This window comes from Lactuca saligna, chromosome 7, assembly GCF_052625555.1.
Source record: "Lactuca saligna cultivar CGN05327 chromosome 7, ASM5262555v1, whole genome shotgun sequence".
Classification (NCBI taxonomy): Eukaryota; Viridiplantae; Streptophyta; class Magnoliopsida; order Asterales; family Asteraceae; genus Lactuca; species Lactuca saligna.
Genome location: NC_136423.1, coordinates 178231792 through 178254741, shown reverse-complemented (window position 1 = coordinate 178254741; position 22950 = coordinate 178231792). Strand labels below are relative to the sequence as shown.

The window sequence follows — 22950 nt, the reverse complement described above, 5'->3', positions numbered from 1 at the left end:
TTTGTGAGAGGTTGTCTTTCACAAACCCTAATAGCCGCTTTGTGCAAACGATAATCTCTTTGGGAGATTATCATTCTTAGTGAAAGTTCTTTGTGAAACTTCATTGTTCTTGTTGATAGTCATTGTTTGATAAATCGTTTGATCTAAGGTTCTTTCAATTGTTATCAGAGCAACGTTCTCTTATCAAACAAATGGCTTCATCATCTTCCTCTTTAAACTCATCAAATCATCCTTCTTCTAAAATTCCTCCATTTGATGAAACGAATTTTGCTATGTGGAAAATAAAGGCTCTGTATGCATTAGAATCTGTAGATGAAGACATGTTGGACATCATCGACAAAGGTCCATATGTTCCGATGTATCAGCCCTTGAAAAACAATGTTCCTGATGGAGTCATGAAGAAAACACCTAGAGAAAACTGGACAGCGGATGACAAAAGAAAGAATGGTCTCGATGTTCATGCTCGGGCTGCAATCAGCTATGCTTTTCCATACAATATCTTTGGGCTGGTTCAGAACTGCATCTCAGCAAAAGAAATGATGGACACGCTGACTGTATCTTTTAAACGAACTGAGGAAGTCAAGGCTACTCAAATAAATGATCTAAACAGAAGGTATGAACATTTCTTTACAAAAAAAGGTGAAACCCTGACTCAAACCTTTAACAAGTTTAATACTCTTGTTAATGATCTGCGGAGACTAGATTAGTTGAAGCATCGAACTGTTCTAGTGCATAAGTTTTTGGATTCTCTGGGTGCAGGTTGGGAGAATCATGTTGATGTGCTAAAAAATAGTGAGAAGATCAACACAATGGATTTACAAAGTCTCTATGGAAACCTTCGATACTATGAGGAATCCAAGCTTCAGAGAAAGGAGCTGATGAAGGATGCTCAGCGTAAGTCATCAGTGGCATTATTCTCAAACAAAAAGCAAGTGTCAGAGTCAGACACTGAAAACCATTCAGACACTAATTCTTCTAAAAGTGAGACTGATGATCTAGAAAAGGTTGTTGCTAGTGCGGCTTTAGTTGTGAAGACCTTTGAGAAATCAGGCCGAAATTTCTCAAAGTTTCAGAAGAAGATGAGTGGGAAATCTTTAAAAAGATCAGATGCTGAAAAGAAGCATGCTACTGAAAGGAAAGGGAAAGCTCGGTGCTTTAACTGTGGTAGCACTGATCATTTTGCAAAAGAATGCAAGCAAAGAACCCAAAGCTCGGATGAATACTGGAAGCAAAAGTACAACAAGTTGGTTGAGAAACTGAAAGCAGAGAACTTGGAACATAAAGTTCTTGTCGCTGAAGAAGAAAAATGGAAGACTGATGAGGAGTCATCAGATGATGAAGTTAAATGTCTGATTACCAAGATAGAAGATACTGATGAATGTAAAGTCAGCAACAGTTCGTTTGATGCTGATATGTCTAATGCAGTTGAAAACTCCAGGAAGCACAACCCTGATTCTCCTTCAATGTATCAGGTTCAAAACTTTGTTTCCTATTCAATGAATGAAAAAATCAAAACGTTTGAGTATATGGGTGTTCTTAATTCTAAGAAGAATCAAATCATAAGAGATATGCAAAATCAAATTGATCTTCTTAAAACTGAATTATCCTTGAAAAATAACATTATTGACACTACTCATGCAAATCTAAGAGTTACTAGTTTATCAAATTCCTCGCTATCTGCTAAAATTGATAAAGTTAAAGACCTCTTGAACAAAGAACAAATTGTTTTAAAACTTTGGGCTAAATCTCACAAAAATGCTAATTATGTTATTTCTGCTCAAATACCTCATTCATGTGAGAAAATCCTTGGGGGAAATTTTGCTGATGCTGAAAAAGTTTTTGAATCTCAAGAAAAGGAATCTGAATTTTATTCCATGAATGAATTAAAAGATAGTTTCAAAAACAAATTTATCAGCAACACTTTTATTAATCAGAGTCTCATTGATGAATATTGTGTTAATGATTCTAATGGTGTTACTGAGTGTAATATTGAAATTACCGGAATTGATCCTACTTCTAACCCTGCACATCTTGAGAGACCAACTCCTCTCACTGAAAATATTATCGTATTTCCTATCTCAAACGGAGTGTTTCATGCTGTTCATGAACAACTTAAACATTATCCTGATTGCATTGTTTCAGTACATAAGTCTAAATCTGATAATGATGTCAGCTCCTTATCCATCACTGATCATAGTTCTTCTGACACTGAATTCTGTTGTAATTCAATGTCAAATGAAAGGACTCAAAGTTCACTTGGTAAATCTTTCAAATCCAAATGTGTTAAATCTAAAAATCTTCTTACCAAGAAAAACTTTGGTACTAGAGTTTGTTACAGATGTGGTGACACCTCTCACAAAATCAGTGAATGCAAGTTTGATAAAACATCGTTAAGAGCTGATAACATCAAAGTTAGAAATGAAAGATGGACTCTTAAATCAAATTCTTTAAACTGTCTTCCTAAAGAGTGCTATAATATATTGTCAAATAACTTTGTGAATGACCCATCTTACAATGGGTCAGTGTGTTCTAACTAGTTTTTCAGTACTGCAGGGTCAGGAGCATCTTTGGTACTTAGACAGTGGTTTCTCAAGACATATGACAGGATCCAAGTGTAACATCCCGGAATCGCAAGAGTAGAGTTGAAGAGCTAAAAGTGTAAGTTTCGGAGGGTGACTCAGCGAGTCCATGGATAGACTCGGCGAGTCAGGTCGCGGCTATGGTCGCGTGTCAAGTGGCCTACTCGGCGAGTCCAAAGATGGACTCGGCGAGTAGGTGCTGTTTGGAGAAAACCCTAATTTTTGGGGTTGAGCCCTATATAAAGAGCATTATACCCCTCCACAGCCTCCCTTATTCCCCCCTTGAGTTCCAGAAACCCTAAATTCGTGGAGAGTCCATTTGTGGAGCAAATTAGAGCTTGGAGAGGTGTTGGTTGAAGAAATCTTGAAGGAGAAGTGGCTTGAATCAAAGGGCTTTGCTTGGATTCGAGTTTGGTTTCTATTGAGGCATCTTTTGGAGGTAATACTTTCGTTCTTGGGCTGTGTTTTCCTAGTTTCTCATTTTGAGGTTGTGTGGGGTGCTTGGTTGTGTGACATCTTGATGTTGGAGGATGGATCTGAGGTTGCTACCTCAGATCTGGAGTGGAGAAGATCTTAAGAGCATTAAAGCCCATGTTCTTGTGTTGTTGTCGGAGCTACCATGTCCCAAACCTTGGCTCTAAGGTGAATAAGGCCTAGATCTCTTTAGATTCACGTAAAGTTTGCCACTTTACGTGATGGATGGATTGTAGGAGGTTGGATCTATGTTTGGATCAATTTCATGGCCTGAGATGATTCTGTATGGATTCAGACCGGTGGTACTCGTCGAGTCACATGGGGCGACTCGACGAGTTGCTTGAAGATGGCATGGAACTCGACGAGTTGGAAGAACAACTCGGTGAGTAGGTTGAAAATAGCCTTGGACTCGACGAGTCCATTTGGACTCGACGAGTCCATTTGGACTCGGCGAGTCTTGTCGAGGAAGTCCCAATATTTCTGGTTGAGTCGATGAATCAGTGAGTCAAGGGATTACTCGGTAAGTTGGGTGCGAGTGGACTCAGAGTTGTTGGAATCGAAGAGTCTTGGGGTGACTCGGCGAGTTGGGTCGCTGATTGAAGGAAGTTCTGAGCATATGGACTCGGCGAGTCATCGGGTTGACTCGGCGAGTAGGGTCAGTCAGGGGTTGACTTTGACTTGTCCAAGGTTAACCAGTTGTCTTCCAAGGGTATTTTGGTAATTAAGGGTATTTCTTGAGTTGTATGTTTTAATGTTCAGTGGAGGAGTTCGTGTCAGAGTTCGGAGCAGCGGGATCTTATCCTTTCAGCCGACAGTTTCGAGGTGAGTTATCCTCACTATATCAACAGGGTCTAAGGCACCAAGGGCTTACAGTTGTGGTTTAATATTTTTCAGGTTCTTCAGGGGACTGTGGCAAGGCAAAGGCGAGATCGTACCGCTCCTCATGATTTTGTAGCAATGTGATTCTGGGAATACTCTAATGATTTGTATTGAAAACCTTTTTGTAAACATTTTAATGAAAATCGGGTTGTTTTGAAAAATTTAAATTGGTTGTATTTTCGGATGTTACAAGTTGGTATCAGAGCCTTGGTTTGAGTGAATTGGAGGAACACTTGTGTGACTCCAGTCTCAAATCGAGGAGGGTTTTCAAAAAGAGAATTTAAAAATGGTTTTCAAAATAAGTAAAGGAGGACGCGGAGGTACGATCAGCCGAAGCCAGTAAGTAACCCCAAAATACCATACATGACAATTGTTTTCTTGAGCTTTGATAGAACAGCATGCTAGAGTTAGGCTAGGGATCTTCAGGATTTCTTGATGAGTTGCCTGATTTATGATGCCTGCTAGCCTAGGGTTCCTTGTGAGAGATTTCTAGTGTTCCTCTAGTTGTGAGGATAGTGCGTTGTTATGTATGTCGCTAGGGTGTTGTGGGAGTACTTCATACAAATATGGGTAGGTGTGGAAGGTAGTATGGGCCCGTACTACTGAAAGCACGGACTCATACGCGTATCAGGGAAACCATGACCTCTAGGGTTGGGATGAGAGTTGGTTCCCAGGATAGTGGAATATGTCTGACATTTGGTGTTTTATTTTCAGTATGGAGATTTCAGGGCACGCTGGGAGTGGATCCGGGTCAGGATCAGGAGCAGGAGAGGGAGTTCCGGGTGGGTCTGTACAACCCGAGGTTGTCAGCTAGATGAGTACGCACGAGTTGGATGCGAGGATTCGTGAGATCCTGCATGATGAGGTTGCTGCATTGTTTCGGGCTGAGCTGCCGGAGTTGTTCTGGTCGATCAAGACCGCCATGGTGGAGTATTTTGATGAGCGCTATGCGGCTCTCACGGAGACGGCTGCCGCGGCGGCTACCGCAGCAGTAGCAGCGGCAGGGGGAGGAGCCAGTAGAGGTTTTCAGTATCGGGACTTCGATAATATGAAGCCTCCCACTTTTGATGGAATTCAAGATCCGATCGTTGCTATAAGATGGTTATCAGATGTGGAGGGATGTTTCTTCACGTGTTCATGCCCTGCTGATCAGAGGGTGAGGTGTGCTCTGAATCTGTTAAGGCTCGGGGCAAAGGATTGGTGGAGATTGACCATGGGGTCGTACTCGGATGCGTAGAAGGCTGCGATTTCATGGGATCGGTTCAGAGAGATGTTCAGCACTCGTTATGTTCCGCAGGTCGAGAGGGAGAGGTTGGATCAGGAGTTCTTGGAGCTGAAACGGGATTCGGAGTCGGTGACGGAAATCACCAGGATGTTTACTGAGAGGGCGATGTTTTGCCCTGAGTTCGCTTCGGAGCAGGCTCAGATGTCCTGATATCTGAGTATGCTAAAGAGAGACATCAGGCAGTTTGTGTCTGCGCAGAGGTGCGAGACCTTGCTGGAGTTGCAGGAGGCCGCCAGGCGGCGTGAGTTAGAGATTGAGTTGCAGATGCATGAGCTGAGGCAAGCTCCGGTTCAGTCGCAGCCAGTGACGAAACGGTCTAAGACCGTTGATTCCAGGATGGGAGATCAGGGTAGCCACGTCTGTGGAAAGTGTGGAAGGGGTCACGCGGGAGTTTGTCGGTCCGGTGGAGCATGTCGCAAGTGCGGAAAGGAGGGACACTATGCGAGGGATTGTCGGCAGTCAGTGCCGGTTCGGGATTTGAGGATATGCTATCGTTGTCATCAGGTTGGACATTTAAAGGTCAACTGTCCACGACTTGCTGCAGGACCGGTGCAGGCTCCAGCACCGGCTACGTTGAGGATCACAGGTTGAGGTCAGGGTGGAGCGGAGCCCCCAAGGGCATAGGGTCGTGTTTTTCAGCTTGCTGCTACGGGTATGTTCTTTCTGCTGTTTTTGATTATTTATGATTGTTGTGGAGTATTGTTATCTGTTGGTTTCGTTGGTTGGTTATCGAATTGCGTTTCGGGTTTTCATGTGGTATCCGTTGTTCCCGGAGGGTTTGGCGAGTTGCGATCAAGATTTCGTTTTGGTATCCTTTGTTCCCTGAAGGATCGATATGGTTATGGATTAGTACGTCGAGATCGTTGATTATCTTTGTGAGGATTGGTGGCGGATGCGGCGTTGGTTTGAAGCCCGGGTAGATTCTGCAGTCTGAGGAATGGATAGTTGAAGATTGGGTTCCTTTTGAGCGGGTTGTGCAGCGTGGAAACATGAATTGTATGAAAGTTGTTGGCGCTGGTGAAAAACATTATGAGTGTAAGTGTTGATTTCCTGCAAGGTTGCTTTGGGAGATCAGTGATGGTGACCGGTGACTAATTGTCAGTGTCTTAAGTGGGGGAGAATTGGAAATTCTCCGGATGATCGTTGGCCCTGAGAGGTTGTTTAGCTGCATGGGGAATTCAGCGGTATTTCTATCAGTTGAGAGCAGGCTCGTATGGGTGAGTAACAGGCGTGCAGGGCGGAATACAGACCTAGATCAGTTGATTGTAGAAGGCATGGGAGCAGGCCGGGATCAAGTCGTTATGATGGAGATAGAGTTCGGAACCCCTAGAGGGCTAGAACGGTATGCGCGGGAGGATTTCCCGAAGGGATAGTTCGGAATGATGAATGTTAGTTGAGCGGTCCGGATAGACTGAAGGCCGGTAGGCGTACCAGTCACGCCGAAGGCTCGGAGGATGGTCCAGTCAGATTGGCTGAAGGTCCTGAGAGTGGTCCAGATTGGCTGAAGGCCTGGGGAGGCGGTCCAGTCATGCTGAAGACTCTGTGAGTACTGTTGGATCGGTTCGAGGTTATGGGTTGCGTATGTTGCAGTGGGATTACATTGGGAGGTCTGGCCCCGGGTAGCGATCTTGAGCAGTGAAGGTAGTGCATGGTCTTGAGAGTCCCTGTGATGAGAGTCAGAGAAGTGGTGATGCATGGATGTCGGGTACGCTTTAAAAAGGTAATGTAGCGTGGGATGAGCACCATAGTGCCTGTCATGGTGACTGGGCGGACGAGTGGTTTCCTTGGTAAGGAAAGAGGGAGGAATGAAATTCTGAAAAGGGGGTGCGAATTCACGGAAGTGAAAGCGGCAGTGTAGAGTTATGATTGGAGTGGTTCGTCGATGGTCTTTGAGTAGTGTGTTGCGGCGGTAGAATAAAAGCTCATTCGACTTGATATGTTGCTTAGGGTGCGGAGGGAATATCGCGGCGTAGAGCCAGGGAGAGGGGTTCGGAAGGGATACAGAGAAAGAGTTTTGGACTCTCAGTTAGATTCTGATCAGGGTTTTGGGTATGTATCAGCGGTTCATCCTGGAAGGATGTTTGAGGATATCATCAGTGTATCAAGTTATCCAAACCTGAGGGTGCTAGAGCTAGATCAGCATGTGCGTGTGATTGCGAGAGGAGAACTCGGGGGAGTTGCTCCGGAATGGAAGAATGGGTCTTTCGGTCGACATGGGATGGATAGAGTGGAATTCGGATCGGGGATCCGATGGTTCGTGGCTTTATAGCCATATGAGTCAAGTGAAAGATGAGAATTGGAGCAGTAAGGCATCATGGGTAATTCTCGGTTGTTGAGTGTGGTTATCGGAGGGTACAGCTGGTGCCCGGTTTGAGTAGGTGGTGGGGACACCATATGGAAGGAGAAAGTGAGCTTCTGGTTTCTATGGTTGTACCTTGAGGGGCTTGGTTCGGTCAAGGTCAGGTGGCGCGTCGTGGGAAGTAAATTGAAGATGAGATGTCGTAGGCTTCGAGGACGAAGCCTAATCTAAGTGGGGGAGAATTGTAACATCCCGGAATCGCAAGAGTAGAGTTAAAGGGCTAAAAGTGTAAGTTTCGGAGGGTGACTCGGCAAGTCCATGGATAGACTCGGCGAGTCAGGTCGCGGCTATGGTCGCGTGTCAAGTGGCCTACTCGGCGAGTCCAAAGATGGACTCGGCGAGTAGGTGCTGTATGGAGAAAACCCTAATTTTCGGGGTTGAGCCCTATATAAAGAGCATTATACCCCTCCACAGCCTCCCTTATTCCCTCCTTGAGTTCCAGAAACCCTAAATTCGTGGAGAGTCCATTTGTGGAGCAAATTAGAGCTTGGAGAGGTGTTGGTTGAAGAAATCTTGAAGGAGAAGTGGCTTGGATCAAAGGGCTTTGCTTGGATTCGAGTTTGGTTGCTATTGAGGAATCTTTTGGAGGTAATACTTTCGTTCTTGGGCTGTGTTTTCCTAGTTTCTCATTTGGGGTTGTGTGGGGTGCTTGGTTGTGTGATATCTTGATGTTGGAGGATGGATCTGAGGTTGCTACCTCAGATCTGGAGTGGAGAAGATCTTAAGAGCATCAAATCCCATGTTCTTGTGTTGTTGATGGAGCTACCATGTCCCAAACCTTGGCTCTAAAGTGAATAAGGCCTACATCTCTTTACATTCACGTAAAGTTTGCCACTTTACGTGATGGATGGATTGTAAGAGGTTGGATCTATGTTTTGGATCAATTGCATGGCCTGAGATGCTTCTGTATAGATTCAGACCGGTGGTACTCGTCGAGTCACATGGGGCGACTCGACGAGTTGCTTGAAGATGGCCTGGAACTCGACGAGTTGGAAGAACAACTCGGCGAGTAGGTTGAAGATAGCCTTGGACTGGACGAGTCCATTTGGACTCGGCAAGTCTTGTCGAGGAAGTCCCAATATTTCTGGTTGAGTCGATGAATCGGTGAGTCAAGGGATGACTCGGTGAGTTGGGTGCGAGTGGACTCAGAGTTGTTGGACTCGACGAGTCTTGGGGTGACTTGGCGAGTTGGGTCGCTGATTGAAGGAAGTTCTGAGCATATGGACTCGGCGAGTCATCGGGTTGACTCGGCGAGTAGGGTCAGTCAGGGGTTGACTTTGACTTGTCCAAGGTTAACTAGTTGTCTTCCAGGGGTATTTTGGTAATTAAGGGTATTTATTGAGTTGTATGTTTTGATGTTCAGTGGAGGAGTTCGTGTCAGAGTTCGGAGCAGCGGGATCTTATCCTTTCAGCCGACAGTTTCGAGGTGAGTTATCCTCACTATATCAACAGGGTCTAAGGCACCAAGGCCGACCCTTTATTGGATTGAGATTCGGATATGGTTATTATGTTATTGTTTGATGTGTCTGCATCCTGGTAGCTAGGATGGTACATGTTAGGAGACCTTGTTAAGGTCAGTTTCCCGATATACAGAATGATGTTATGCTAGTGACCGGTTAGGTCGGTAACCCGGTTAGGGTAATGATATGCTATGTGATTTGCTTGCTCGGTTTGTTGACTATGACTGTTATATGATTGTATGTTTTGTGCACATGGTTGTTTGGACTGGAGATGGGTTGAGGCGGGTCCTGCTTTGTGCTGTAGGCCAAGATACCCAGGGAGGACCGGTTGTTCCGAACGCCCAGCGAGCGGTCCGGATAGGCTATAGGCCCCACGAGGGCGGACCAGACGTGCCGAGGCTCGGAGAATGGACCAGGCCGACTGAAGGCCCGATGCGGGCGGACCAGTCACACTGTAGACTCAGAGAGTGGACCAGGTGGGTTGAAGGCCCGATGCGAGCGGACCAACCCCACTGTAGACTCGAAGGACATGACTAGACCTGGAGGATGGATCCGGTGGACTGAAGGCCCGATACGGCGGACCAGTCACACAGTAGACCCGATATGCATGGTTGTTCTATGTTCTGTTATGTTATGTATGTTTTATATGTTTTGGACCGAAAGGTCGCAGCCTGGAAGGGCGTATACGTGGTTGGTATTTTAGGGGTATCTCACTAAGCTTTCGGGCTTACAGTTGTGGTTTAATGTTTTTCAGGTTCTTCAGGAGACCGGGGCAAGGCGAAGGCGCGATCGTACCGCTCCTCATGATTTTGTAGCAATGTGATTCTGGGAATACTCTAATGATTTGTATTGAAAACCTTTTTGTAAACATTTTAATGAAAATCGAGTTGTTTTGAAAAATTTAAATTGGTTGTATTTTCGGATGTTACACCAAGTCTCTCCTGGAAGACTATGTCAGGAAAACGGGTCCTGCAGTAACATACGGAGACAATGGAAAGGGGTTTACTAAAGGATATGGGAACATCAAGTGCAATAATGTGGTGTTTCAAAATGTTTCATATGTAAAGGGTCTCAAACACAATCTCATCTCAATCAGCTAATTGTGTGATGCTGATTATGAAGTTCATTTTACAAAGAAGGAAGGAAGAGTCATCAACATTGACAAGAACATTGTACTCTTAGCAAGTAGAAAAGATGATATATAAGTTCTTGACATGTTCTCAAGTGACAAGGCACTGATGCAATGTTTCTTTACCAAGTCTCAAACCAATCTCAGCTAGATTTGGCATTAAAGGTTCTCCTATTTCAAATTTAAGAATTTATCTAAAATATCCAATCAAGATCTAGTTAGAGGTCTCCCAAAACTCAGCTTTGTCAAAGACAAGATGTGCTTAGCGTATGAACAAGGAAAGCAAACCAAGTCATCATTCAAACCCAAGTCATGTTCTAGCATATCGGTTCCTCTTCATTTACTACACATGGACTTGTTTGGACCTATTCCTGTTCGTTCCCAAGGAGGAAACAAGTATACTTTGGTGGTTGTGGATGAGTTTACTCGATTTACATGGGTGGTTTTCTTGAATAAGAAAAGTCATGCTGCACAGGAAATTATCTCCCTGATTCGTCAAAACGAGACACTGACTGGCCTCAAAGTTAAGCAGCTAAGGAGTGATCATAACACTGAATTCCGAAATTCAACTCTTGAAGACTTTTGTGATTATAAAGGCATTGGGCAGAACTTTTCATCTCCTCGCACACCTCAACAAAACGGAGTTGCTGAACGAAGAAATCGAACACTAATTGAGGCAGGAAGGACCTTAATGATTCATGTTGGTCTTCCTATGTCGTTTTGGGCTGAAGTTGTTAATACAGCATGTTATACTCAGAATCGATCTCTAATTCACTGGGTTCACAAGAAGACACCATATGAGATGCTGAAAGGTCGAAAGTCGGACGTATCCTTCTTTCACATGTTTGCATGCATTTGTTATATTCTTAATCAGCGCGATCCCAGATCAAAATTTGAGCCTAAGGCTGACAAAGGTATTTTTGTTGGATATTCATCTATTTAAAAGGCTTTTCGTGTTTTTCATGTGAACAGGCAGTGCATTGAAGAATCCATTCATGTAAATTTTGATGAAGAATCATACACTGATGAAAAAGTAGCTCATTCCTCTTCTATCTTTCAAGAGCTTCTCTCTTGCCCATATGATGAAGTTTCTCATACTGAAGAAGAAGCTATTATTCCTGATCATATCATTTCAGACCCAAATTCTGTAAATCAAGATACTACGGTCAGCTCGACAACTCATTTGTCCGATGCTGATGAAACCCTTGAGACTGAAGATTCTCCTGCAACTGATGTTCCTTTCAGCAATAACACTTCAGTGTCAAATCCATTGGAATCAGCTCCTGGACATCGAGATCACCCTGTTGATCAAATTATTGGGAATCTTCATGATGGTGTCCGAACCAGATCTCGTGTTTCTAATAATTTTTGCATGTATATTATTTTCATTTCAATGATTTTACCTGACAAGATACACTCAACTCTTCAAGACACTGACTGGATTAAATCCATGCAAGACGAGCTGAACGAGTTCGAAAGGAACAAGGTTTGGACTCTTGTTCCCAGACCATCAGGAAAGGCCATCACCGGAACACGCTGGGTCTACCGCAAAAGGTTGATAAAGATGGTATTATTACTCGCAACAAAGCAATACTTGTTGCTCAGGGGTTCACACAAATTGAATCCATCGACTATGGGGAGACTTTTGCTCCAGTTGCCCGCATTGAAGCAATTAGACTGTTTCTCGCATATGCCTCATACATGAACTTCATTGTCTAACAAATGGATGTCAAAACGGCATTTCTTCATGGTGTGTTACATGAAGAAGTATTTCTCAAACAGCCCCAAGCTTTGAAGACAAAGAGCACCCTGACTATGTGTACAGACTAGATAAAGCTGTATATGGACTGAAGCAAGCTCCTAGGGCCTGGTATGAGACACTGACATCATATCTTCTTGAAAATGGCTACAGAAGAGGAGAAATTGACAATACTCTCTTCATCAAAAACAAAGGCTCAGAAATGATTCTTGTTCAAATCTATGTCGATGATATCATCTTTGGATCTCCAAATGAGAAGCTGAGCAAATAATTCGCTGAGATCATGTCTCAAAGGTTCAAAATGAGCATGATGGGGAAGATGACTTTCTTCTTAGGTCTTGAGGTTCAGCAACAAAAATCAGGTATCTCAATTTGTCAAAGTAAATATATTGCTGACATGCTAGTTAAGTACTCTCTCAGCGACTGCAAACCAACTTCTACTCCGGTGTCCAAGACTGATAAGCTACACGCTGATCCCACCGGCACTGATGTTAATCACTCTCTTTATCGAGGAATGATTGGATCTCTTCTCTACCTCACTGCAAGTCGCCCTGATATCATGTTTGGAACCATTCTCTGTGCTAGATTCCAAGCTAATCCCAAGGATTCTCATCTCATTGCAGTCAAACGCATCTTTCGATACTTAAAGGCCACTCAGAACTTGGCATTCTGGTACCCTCGTGACTCAGCGCTTGAACTCTTTGGATACACTGATTCCGACTATGCAAGATGCAACTTAGACAAGAAGAGCATGTCAGGAGGATGTCATTTCCTTGGAAATTGACTAATCAGCTGGTTTAGCAAGAAACAAACCTCAGTAGCTATCTCCACTGTAGAAGCTGAGTATGTTGCAGCTGGGAGATGTTGTGCTCGAATCTTATGGATTCAGAATCAACTTTTAGACTATGGGCTTAAATTCACAAAGACTCCTATATACTGTGATAACACCAGTGCCATTCAGATCACACAGAATCTTGTTCAGCACTCAAAGACAAAGCATATCGAGATCAGACATCACTTCATCAGAGACAATGTTGAGAAGGGCAAGGTTGTTCTAAAACATGTCAAGACTTCAGATCAACTAGCTGATATTTTCACTAAGGCCCTAGATACTCAAACTAATGCTCACATTATTGGAGAACTTGGAATGATCACTCTGTATTGAAAATGTTTTACTAATGTTTGCTATTGTCTTATAAACTAATTTTTTTGCTGATGATGATGTGTTGATGATGTTTAGCATGCTGAGTACATTGTACGATTTCTTATCTCTATCTCTTCTACAAATCTTCTAAACCAAAGTTGAATGATTCACTGTATTAAACCATACACTGATAACAATTTGAAACTCTTTGCCGATGGTTAGACAAAACACCAAGCTCTATCACACGCAGCTATCCCCTCTTACCAATCTTACACTGATTCTGTGATTCAGTATGACAAAACACATACTGATGAGAATCTAACAGTCTTTGCCTATGGTTAGACCAAAACACCAAGGTCTATCACACACAACAATCCTCTCTTCACATTCTTCTCACTCCGTGTCTAATGATTTAGTAAGAAGCACCACTCACTGATAAAGACTCAACACTTTGTGCTGATGGTTAGATAATTAAACCAATATCTATCACACGCACCAACCACCTTGCTAACCTTAAACAAGCAAGTTGTACCTTGAATTGATGACAAACTATCTTTCAGCATGTAACTTTTCGTGACACTAATCATAGCGCTTCCGCAGACACTGATTGTCGTTTCCTCTTCAATACAATGGCTCTTTTTACCCAACGGCTATTTTTTTTGATTTTACAGTCTGTCAAGATACGCAGTTATTTTCGATAAAGATAATCATTACCTTTTTTTTAACCGTTTAATCCCATATTTAAACTTTTTCACCTCTCTCCCAAACCTTCCTCCCATCATTCAAACTTCCTTCTCTCTCTTAAAAACCCTAGAATCCTAACTCTCTTCAATGGCGGCATCACTGTTCACTTTCTCCTCCACTTCAAGAAGAGTCGTCCTAACTCCAAACTCTCCTCCTCTTCCCATATACATCAAAGCCACAAATGTCGTTTTCAACCATGATATACCAGATGTTCATCGCGGTCTTGGACTTGTGTAACAGCCCGAATCCAGGTATTCTTCTATTTTGGGTTATGTTGTTAATTTAGGGTTTCATGTCAGGCGAGTATGCTGGGCATACAAGGCATACGCCGCGCGTACTCGTGCACCTCATTTAGATGCGTTCCCCTTTAGGTACGTTGGGCGTACCCAAGGTTACGCATGGCGTAACTTGCCCAGATCTAAAAACCCTAATCTCCTTGGAGGGCTATAAAAGGAATGTGTGGCTGGACTTCTCAGCCACCATCCCTCAGAGTGAAACCCTAAATAGTGTGTGCCTTCATTCTTAAGCCTTTGTGTGTGTATTCTAAGCTTGGTGGTGCCATTCCAAGGTTGCAAAGGAGAAGAAGAGCTCATTGGAAAGTCTAGAAGTGGTGCTCAAGTGTAGATCTGAGCTTTGCAAGGGTTAAAGCTTCATTATAAGGTAAAAAGTTCGGATCTTGTCACTTGGTTCATGTTGCATGCTTAAAGTATCATTTCTAGGGTTTAAGTCCCAAAGGTGGAGACTTTTTTTTCAAATGGCCTCCATAAGCTTAGATATTTCATATTTCTAACCTATTGGAGTTGTAGACTCATAAAAATGGCATCTTGGACGTGGGTATTGCACCATGCATGAGATCTAGGTCCTTGAGTTGGAAAAGAATGTTGTTATGTGATGTTGGAGCCTTTACAGCCATGCCAAGGCTTAAAGGTCTCGACTTTATGGGTTTAGACACACTAAAAGAGTCGGATCTAGAAGTTGGAGTAATGGCTTAACCGATTAAGACCAGAAATGAAAAGTGGTTGATTCTGATGGTTACGTTGGGCGTAACTTCCAGTACGCACAGCGTACTGGGTGGAGACCCTGATCCAGGGGATTGGCGATGTACGCCCCGCGTACATCTAGCAGTACGCCCCGCATACTCTCACGATTGACTTTTGTTGACTTTTAGGGTTTTGGTCAACATGAGGACTTTAGGTCAAGGAAGGGTAAAATGGTCTTTTACCCTCTAAGGAATGATGATAAGGGGTAAAACTTAGTGGTGGAAGTCTTTGTGTATTAAATGATATTTTATGTTTAGGCGAGGTAGAGTCGTCGTTGGGATTCGGTGATAGCAAGGACGCAGGATCTTAGACTTTCCACGAAGTGAGTTTTCTCACTATACTGTACCCGAAAAGGTTTGACTGTGTGACCGGAAGGTCGGATATGATATGAGATATATGTATTATGTGTGATAAGTTATTCGTTATATGTGCCATGTATGATATGTTTGATATAGGCCGGAAGGCATTATATTATGGCCCGGAAGGCGAATATGTTATGGGTCGGAAGGCGTTGTGATGTGGACCGTAAGGTTGACGTGGGTAGGACCGAAAGGTTTACCTAGTCGGGACGGAAGTCCCCTGAGACACATGGACCGGAAGGTCAGGGCCTGGAAAGGCGTATGTGCGTAAGTTGTATTTTGGGGAACTCACTAAGCATTTATGCTTACAGTTGTTGTGTGATGTGTTTCAGGTACTAGCGAGGACCGTGGGAAGGCGCCGGTGTGATCGTACACATTGTCGGGGAAAGACTATTTTATGATCTTTGGGATGTATTTCGTTGTGACAATATTGTTTACGTTGAATTTGAAATGTTAATCGATGTTTTTGATGTTTACAAAAATGAAAATTTGGTTTTAAAATATACGTCATTACAAGTTGGTATCAGAGCCTTGGTTTGAGGGATTCGGACACACCTTCGGGGGTAACTGAACACAAACCGGTGATTTGAGAAAAATTTTAATTAATAAAATCAATAAAAATTGATAAGAGATTTTGAAACAACCAAAGGAGAAGAAGTGTGTACGGTCAGCCAACGCCCGAACGGTAAACTCCCCAAAATACTCTTACAATATGTGTTATGAGATATGATATGATTTGATACACATGCTAGTAGACTAGGTATTCATATTAGGACTAGAGTGGCCTAATTTGTGATGCCTTAGTCTAGGGAAATCTGCTGCTATGAGGTGCTTTGAGAGCGAGTGGGTAGCTAGTGCATGGCACGAATAGAGTACTCATGATCCGGGGTTTGGGGAGGAGGACTTGGGGTGAATGTTGATGCAGTGTAGTTAGTAGTATTGGCCCCGTACTACTGAAGACACCGGGTCAGTGGGCAACCCAAGTAAGAATCCCTGGGTATCGGAGACTGAGTAGGGTTACGTTATCGAGTGCGATTATGCTCGATAGAGTCTCTGATATTTCTATGTTGTATTTCAGAGGCATCATGGTTGGACCACGCCACAGACCTGGTACGAGCAGTGTGAGTGACGAGGAGCTTCGTCAGATGATTTATGAGGAGGTGGCTGCAGCGATCCGGGCTGAGATTCCGGAGATGTTTGGGTCTATTAAGACCACACTAATGGAGACTTTTGATGAGCGCTACGCCGCGATGACTGAGGCCGCAGCCGCTGCAGCTACCACAACTGTGGTCGCTGCCAGACCACAGGGAGGTGACTCGTTGCTGTTCCGGGAGTTCAGTAACACGAAGCCACCCGAGTTTGACGGGACGCAGGATCCGATCGCTGAGATGAGATGGATTGCTGATATCGAGGGATGCTTCTACACTTCTTCATGTCCAGAGCATCTGAGGGTACGGTTCGCTTTGAACCAACTCTGCCTGGGAGCAAAGGATTGGTGGAAGTTCATGACGGCAAGCTTCACTCTGGCGGAGGTTTCAGCCGTGACTTGGGAGAGGTTTACTGCTATGTTCAGAGACGAGTATGTTCCCCCGGTGGAGAGGGAACGGTTGGTTCAGGAGTTCTTGACCCTCAAGCAGCGTAATGATTCTGTCACGGTGATCACTCGGAAGTTTCATGAGAGGGCAATGTTTTGCCCTGAGCAGGTGTCCACGGAGCAGGCTCGGATGATCCGGTATTTGGGTGTGCTGAGGAGGGATATCCGGGAGTTCGTATCGAACTCGTCATACCAGACTTTTGTTGAGCTCCAGGCAAATTCCAGGAAGCGTGAGATCGAGTTGGAGACCCAGGCCAGGGAGGAGGCCGAGTCTCAATGGGTGGATCAACGGCCGGCTCAGTCTCAGCCGGCAGCCAAGCGGACCAAGTCCGCCGATTCGAGGTCGGGAGGTCAGAAGGGCCGCACTTGCAGAAAGTGCGGCAAGGGTCACGAGGGGGCATGTCGATCGGGTGCCTGCTACAAGTGTGGTAAGGAGGGGCACATTGCTAGGGATTCCCCCAAGGGATTCATGGTTTGCTTTCATTGCAACCAGACCGACCATCGGAAGGCCGAGTGCCCCCAGCTTCGCCGGGGATCTATGCCTGCTGCCAGGGTTACCGAGACTCGGCCGGTGAAAGCCGAGGCCCGAAGGCTCGTGGGAGAGCTTTTCAGTTGACTGCGGAGGAGGTCCGCGCAGCGCCTGATGTCGTAGCTGGTATGTATTCTTTCGTGTATTTACTTTTATGATAAGGTATTGTGCTTATATTATGATATGCGTAGGTACTTTTCTTGTGAATTATGTACCTTCCTTGGTATTATTTGACTCGGGTGCGAGTCGGTCTTTTGGATCGTTGACTTTTAGCCAGCACATCGGTATTGAGCAGTAGGTGATGAGTCGACCCCTACGAGTTTCTATAGCGGATGAGAAAGCGGTATACACCACTAATGTGATTCGAGGATGCATGCTCGAGATCTTTGGGGTCAAGTTCCCTATAGACTTGGTTCCTATAGCGATGGGGGATGTCTGCGTCATCGTGGGCATGGATTGGTTGAGTAAATTTGGGGCAGTCATTGACTGCGAGAGATAGCTGGTGACTATTCGAGACCCTAGTGGGGGAGTTCTTACTGTGTATGGCGAGGGGACCCGGTGTGGGTCGGCGTTTTGTTCGGCTGCCAGGGCAAGGCAGAGTTTGCAGCAGGGCTGCAATGGATTCCTAGCCTACGTGATGGATACTCGAGTGGCCACGGGGAGGCCCAATTCGGTTGACGACGTTCCTGTAGTATGCGAGTTTTCGGATGTGTTCCCCGAAGAGTTACCAGGTGTGCCTCCAGAAAGGAAAGTGGAGTTCCGTATCGATTTGGTTCCGGGAGTGGCGCCCATCGCCAAGGCGCCTTATCGCCTCGCTCCACTGGAAATGCAGGAGTTATCCTCGCAGCTTCAGGAGCTGTTGGGGAAGGGGTTTATTCGACCGAGTAGCTCACCTTGGGGAGCGCCGATTTTATTTGTCAAGAAAAAGGACGGTTCACACCGGATGTGTATCGATTACCGGAAGTTGAACAAGTTGACGGTTAAGAACCGGTATCCGTTACCTAGGATCGATGATTTGTTCGATCAGTTGCAGGGGGCATCTTGGTTCTCCAAGATAGACTTGAGTTCGGGTTATCATCATATGAGAGTTCGGGATAAAGATATTTGGAAGACTGCATTCAGAACTCGTTATGGACATTATGAGTTCGTGGTGATGCCTTTTGGGCTCACCAATGCCCCGGCTGCGTTCATGGATCTTATGAACCAGGTGTGCAGGCCGATGCTGGATCGGTCGGTGATTGTATTCATTGATGATGTTTTGGTATATTCAAGGTCTAGGGAGCAGCATGAGGAGCATTTGAGGGAAATTCTTGGGGTATTGAGATCGGAGAGGTTGTATGCCAAATTCTCCAAGTGTGATTTCTGGTTACGAGAGGTCCAGTTCCTTGGGCACCTTGTTAACTAGAAAGGGATATTGGTCGACCCGGCCAAGATTGAGGTGGTGTTGAGATGGGAGGTGCCGAGATCGCCCACTGAGATCAGGAGTTTTCTAGGATTGGCCGGTTATTATCGAAGGTTTATCAAGGATTTCTCTAAGATCGTCGTGCCACTTACTAGGATGACCCGGAAGGGTGTTGCATTTTCGTGGGGACAGGAGCAGCAATCCTCATTCGAGACCCTTCGTCAGATATTGTGCGAGGCCCCGGTGCTTGCACTTCCGAAAGGGATGGAGGATTTTGTGGTGTACTGTGATGCATCTATATCGGGTTTAGGGGTGGTACTTATGCAGAGGGGGCATGTGATAGCGTATGCTTCGAGGCAGTTGAAGCCTCATGAGTCGAGATATCCCACCCATGACCTAGAATTGGGGGCTGTGGTGTTTGCCCTCAAGATCTGGCGGCATTATCTTTATGGGGTTCGGTGTACCATCTGCACGGACCACAAGAGTCTGAAGTACTTGATGGATTAGCCAAATCTGAATATGCGACAGAGGAGATGGTTGGACGTGGTGAAGGATTACGATTGTGAGATCCTGTACCACCCGGGCAAGGCTAATGTGGTCGCCGATGCGTTGAGCCGTAGGGCGGAAAGCGCCCCGATCCGAGATATTTGTATGAGATTGATGGTGATGACCCCGATTTTAGATACCATTCGAGGAGCTCAGGCTGAGGCTGTGAAACCAGAAAACCAGAAGAGGGAGCGGGTTGTAGGTCAGGTATCAGGATTCGTTACGGATGGTCGAGGGCTTATGACTTTTCAGGGTCGGATTTGGGTATCGTTTGTGGGCGGTACGCGTACCATCTTGATGGACAAAGCGCATCGATCGAAATTCTCAATTCATCCCGGTGCTACGAAGATGTATTTGGACCTAAGGAAGGAGTATTGGTGGCCCTGTATGAAAAGGGATGTTGCATGGTTTTTTGAGAGATGCCTGACTTGTCAACAAGTTAAGGCCGAGCACCAGCATCCGCACGGTAAATTGCAGCCGCTGGAGATTCCCGAATGGAAGTGGGAACAGATTACCATGGATTTTATCACCAAATTTCCGCGGACTGTGAGGGGAGTCAATGTGATTTGGGTGATCGTGGATAGATTGACAAAGAGCGCTCATTTTCTAGCCATCAGCGAGAGCTCTTCTGCGAAGAAGTTGGCGGAATTATACGTGAGGGAGGTGGTATCGCGGCATGGGGTTCCGATGTCGATTGTTTCAGATCGCGATGTGCGTTTTACTTCCAGGTTTTGGAAGAAGTTTCATGAGGATTTGGGTACGAGACTGCATTTCAGTGCCGCATACCACCCGCAGACGGACAGACAGAGTGAGCGGACGATTCAGACGCTTGAGGATATGCTCCGAGCATGTGTTTTGGATTTTGGAGGGATATGGGACACCTATCTACCTTTAGCAGAGTTTCCGTACAACAACAACCATCATTCGAGCATTGGTATGCCACCCTTTGAGCTGTTGTATGGGCGGACGTGTCGCACCCCCATCTGCTGGGGAGAGGTGGGGCAGCTGGTGATGAGTAGCACGGAGATTGTACTCCAGAAGACCGAGCAGATTCAGGAGGTCAGGTAGAGGTTGTTCACCGCGCAGAGTCTCTAGAAGAGTTATGCGGACAGGCGGCGGTCCGAGCTCGAGTTTCAGGTTGGTGACCTTGTGCTCCTAAAGGTCTCTCCTTGGAAAGGAGTGATACGATTCAGGAAGAGGGGCAAGTTGGGACCCCGGTATATTGGACCCTTCAGGGTAATTGCTAGGGTAGGCCGGGTAGCCTACCGGTTGGATCTTCCTGCTGAGTTGGGGCAGATCCATGATACCTTTCATGTCTCGCAGTTGAGGAAATGTATTGTCGACGAGTCGGCAGTGGTGCCATTAGATGATATTCAAGTGGATGCAGGCCTGAACTATGTGGAGAGACCAGTAGCGATCAGGATCAGAAAGTTAAGGTTCTGAGGAACAAGGAAGTACCCCTGGTACAAGTGCAGTGGCAACATCGGAAGGGGTCCGAGCTGACATGGGAGTCTGAGTCTGAGATGCGGGATCAGTATCCAGAATTGTTTTCAATATGAGACTTCGGGGGCGAAGTCTGGTTCTAGTGGGGGAGAATTGTAACAGCCCGAATCCAGGTATTCTTCTATTTTGGGTTATGTTGTTAATTTAGGGTTTCATGTTAGGCGAGTACGCTGGGCGTACAAGGCGTACGCTGCGCGTACTCGCGCGCCTCATTTGGACGCGTTCCCCTTTAGGTACGCTGGGCGTACCTAAGGTTACACATGGCATAACTTGCCCAGATCTAAAACCCCTAATCTCCTTGGAGCGCTATAAAAGGAATGTGTGGCTGGACTTCTTAGCCACCATCCCTTAGAGTGAAACCCTAAATAGTGTGTGCCTTCGTTCTTAAGCCTTTTTGTGTGTATTCTAAGCTTGGTGGTGCCATTCCAAGGTTGCAAAGGAGAAGAAGAGCTCATTGGAAAGTCTAGAAGTGGTGCTCAAGTGTAGATCTGAGCTTTGCAAGGGTTAAAGCTTCATTATCAGGTAAAAAGTTCAGATCTTGTCACTTGGTTCATGTTGCATGCTTAAAGTATCATTTCTAGGGTTTAAGTCCTAAAGGTGGAGACTTTTTGTGAAAATGGCCTCCATAAGCTTAGATACTTCATATTTCTGACCTATTGGAGTTGTAGACTCATAAAAATGGCATCTTGGATGTGGGTATTGCACCATGCATGAGATCTAGGTCCTTGAGTTGGAAAAGAATGTTGTTATGTGATGTTGGAGCCTTTACAGCCATGCTAAGGCTTAAAGGTCTCGACTTTATGGGTTTAGACACACTAAAAGAGTCGGATCTAGAAGTTGGAGTAATGGTTTAACCGATTAAGACCATAAATGAAGAGTGGTTGATTCTGATGGTTACGCTGGGCGTAACTTCCAGTACGCGCAGCGTACTGGGTGGAGACCCCGATCCAGGGGATTGGCGATGTACGCCCCGCATACATCTAGTAGTACGCCCCGTGTACTCTCAGGGTTGACTTTTGTTGACTTTTAGGGTTTTGGTCAACATGAGTACTTTAGGTCAAGGAAGGGTAAAATGGTCTTTTACCCTCTGAGGAATGATGATAAGGGGTAAAGCTTATTGGTGGAAGTCTTTGTGTATTAAATGATATTTTATGTTTAGGAGAGGTAGAGTCGTTGTTGGGATTCGGTGATAGCAAGGACGCGGGATCTTAGACTTTCCACGAGGTGAGTTTTCTCACTATACTGTACCCGGAAGGGTTTGACTGTGTGACCGGAAGGTCGGATATGATATGAGATATATGTATTATGTGCGATAAGTTATTCTTTATATGTGCCATGTATGATATGCTTGATATGGGTCGGAAGGCATTATATTATGGGCCAGAAGGCGAATATGTTATGGGCCGGAAGGCGTTGTGATGTGGACCGTAAGGTTGACGTGGGTAGGACCGGAAGGTTTACCTAGTCGGGACGGAAGTCCCCTGAGACACATGGACCGAAAGGTTAGGGCCTGGAAAGGCGTATGTGCGTAAGTTGTATTTTGGGGAACTCACTGAACATTTATGCTTACAGTTGTTGTGTGATGTGTTTCAGGTACTAGCGAAGACCGTGGGAAGGCGTCGGCGTGATCGTACACATTGTCGGGGAAAGACTATTTTATGATCTTTGGGATGTATTTCGTTGTGACAATATTGTTTACGTTGAATTTGAAATGTTAATCGATGTTTTGATGTTTACAAAAATGAAAATTTGGTTTTAAAATTTACGTCGTTACAACTTGATGATTTTGTCAATTTCTTAGTATCCTGCAGACTTCGATATGCTATCAGTGAGGTTCCATCAGAGTTCTCCCCTCAACTTTCTCATCATACTATTTCTGTCACTGAAAGGGGTCACTCAGCTCAGGGGGAGAAACAATCTCAGGGGATGCCACCATCTGAGGGGGAGCAACCTTCTCAGGGGGAGCAGCATCGCTCACAAGAAATTCCAGGTACTCAGTTCATTCAAATCCCGGCCTCAGCATTTAATGAGCTTCTTACACTGACTCGAGACATGAGTCAGTGTCTTCTACGTATTGAGGCTGATCTCCACCAACTGAAGGGAGCTCTTCTGTCAACTCCTTCCCCTGGCCCAAAACATGATGATGATCAAAAAGGGGGAGAAAC

At 45.2% G+C, this 22950-nt stretch overlaps 1 protein-coding gene across 1 annotated transcript; it reads left to right on the top strand.

Moving 5' to 3' along the window:
• The first annotated feature begins 272 nt into the window (after positions 1–272).
• Positions 273–707, top strand: LOC145007499 (uncharacterized). The gene has a single exon (XM_078966426.1). The coding sequence runs from the start codon at positions 273–275 to the stop codon at positions 705–707; it is 435 nt and encodes a 144-aa protein (XP_078822552.1).
• The last annotated feature ends 22243 nt before the right edge of the window (positions 708–22950 follow it).

Bases quoted from the DNA above. Each gene is read 5' to 3' on its own strand.
- LOC145007499 (XM_078966426.1), top strand. From the start codon at position 273: ATGTGGAAAATAAAGGCTCTGTATGCATTAGAATCTGTAGATGAAGAC.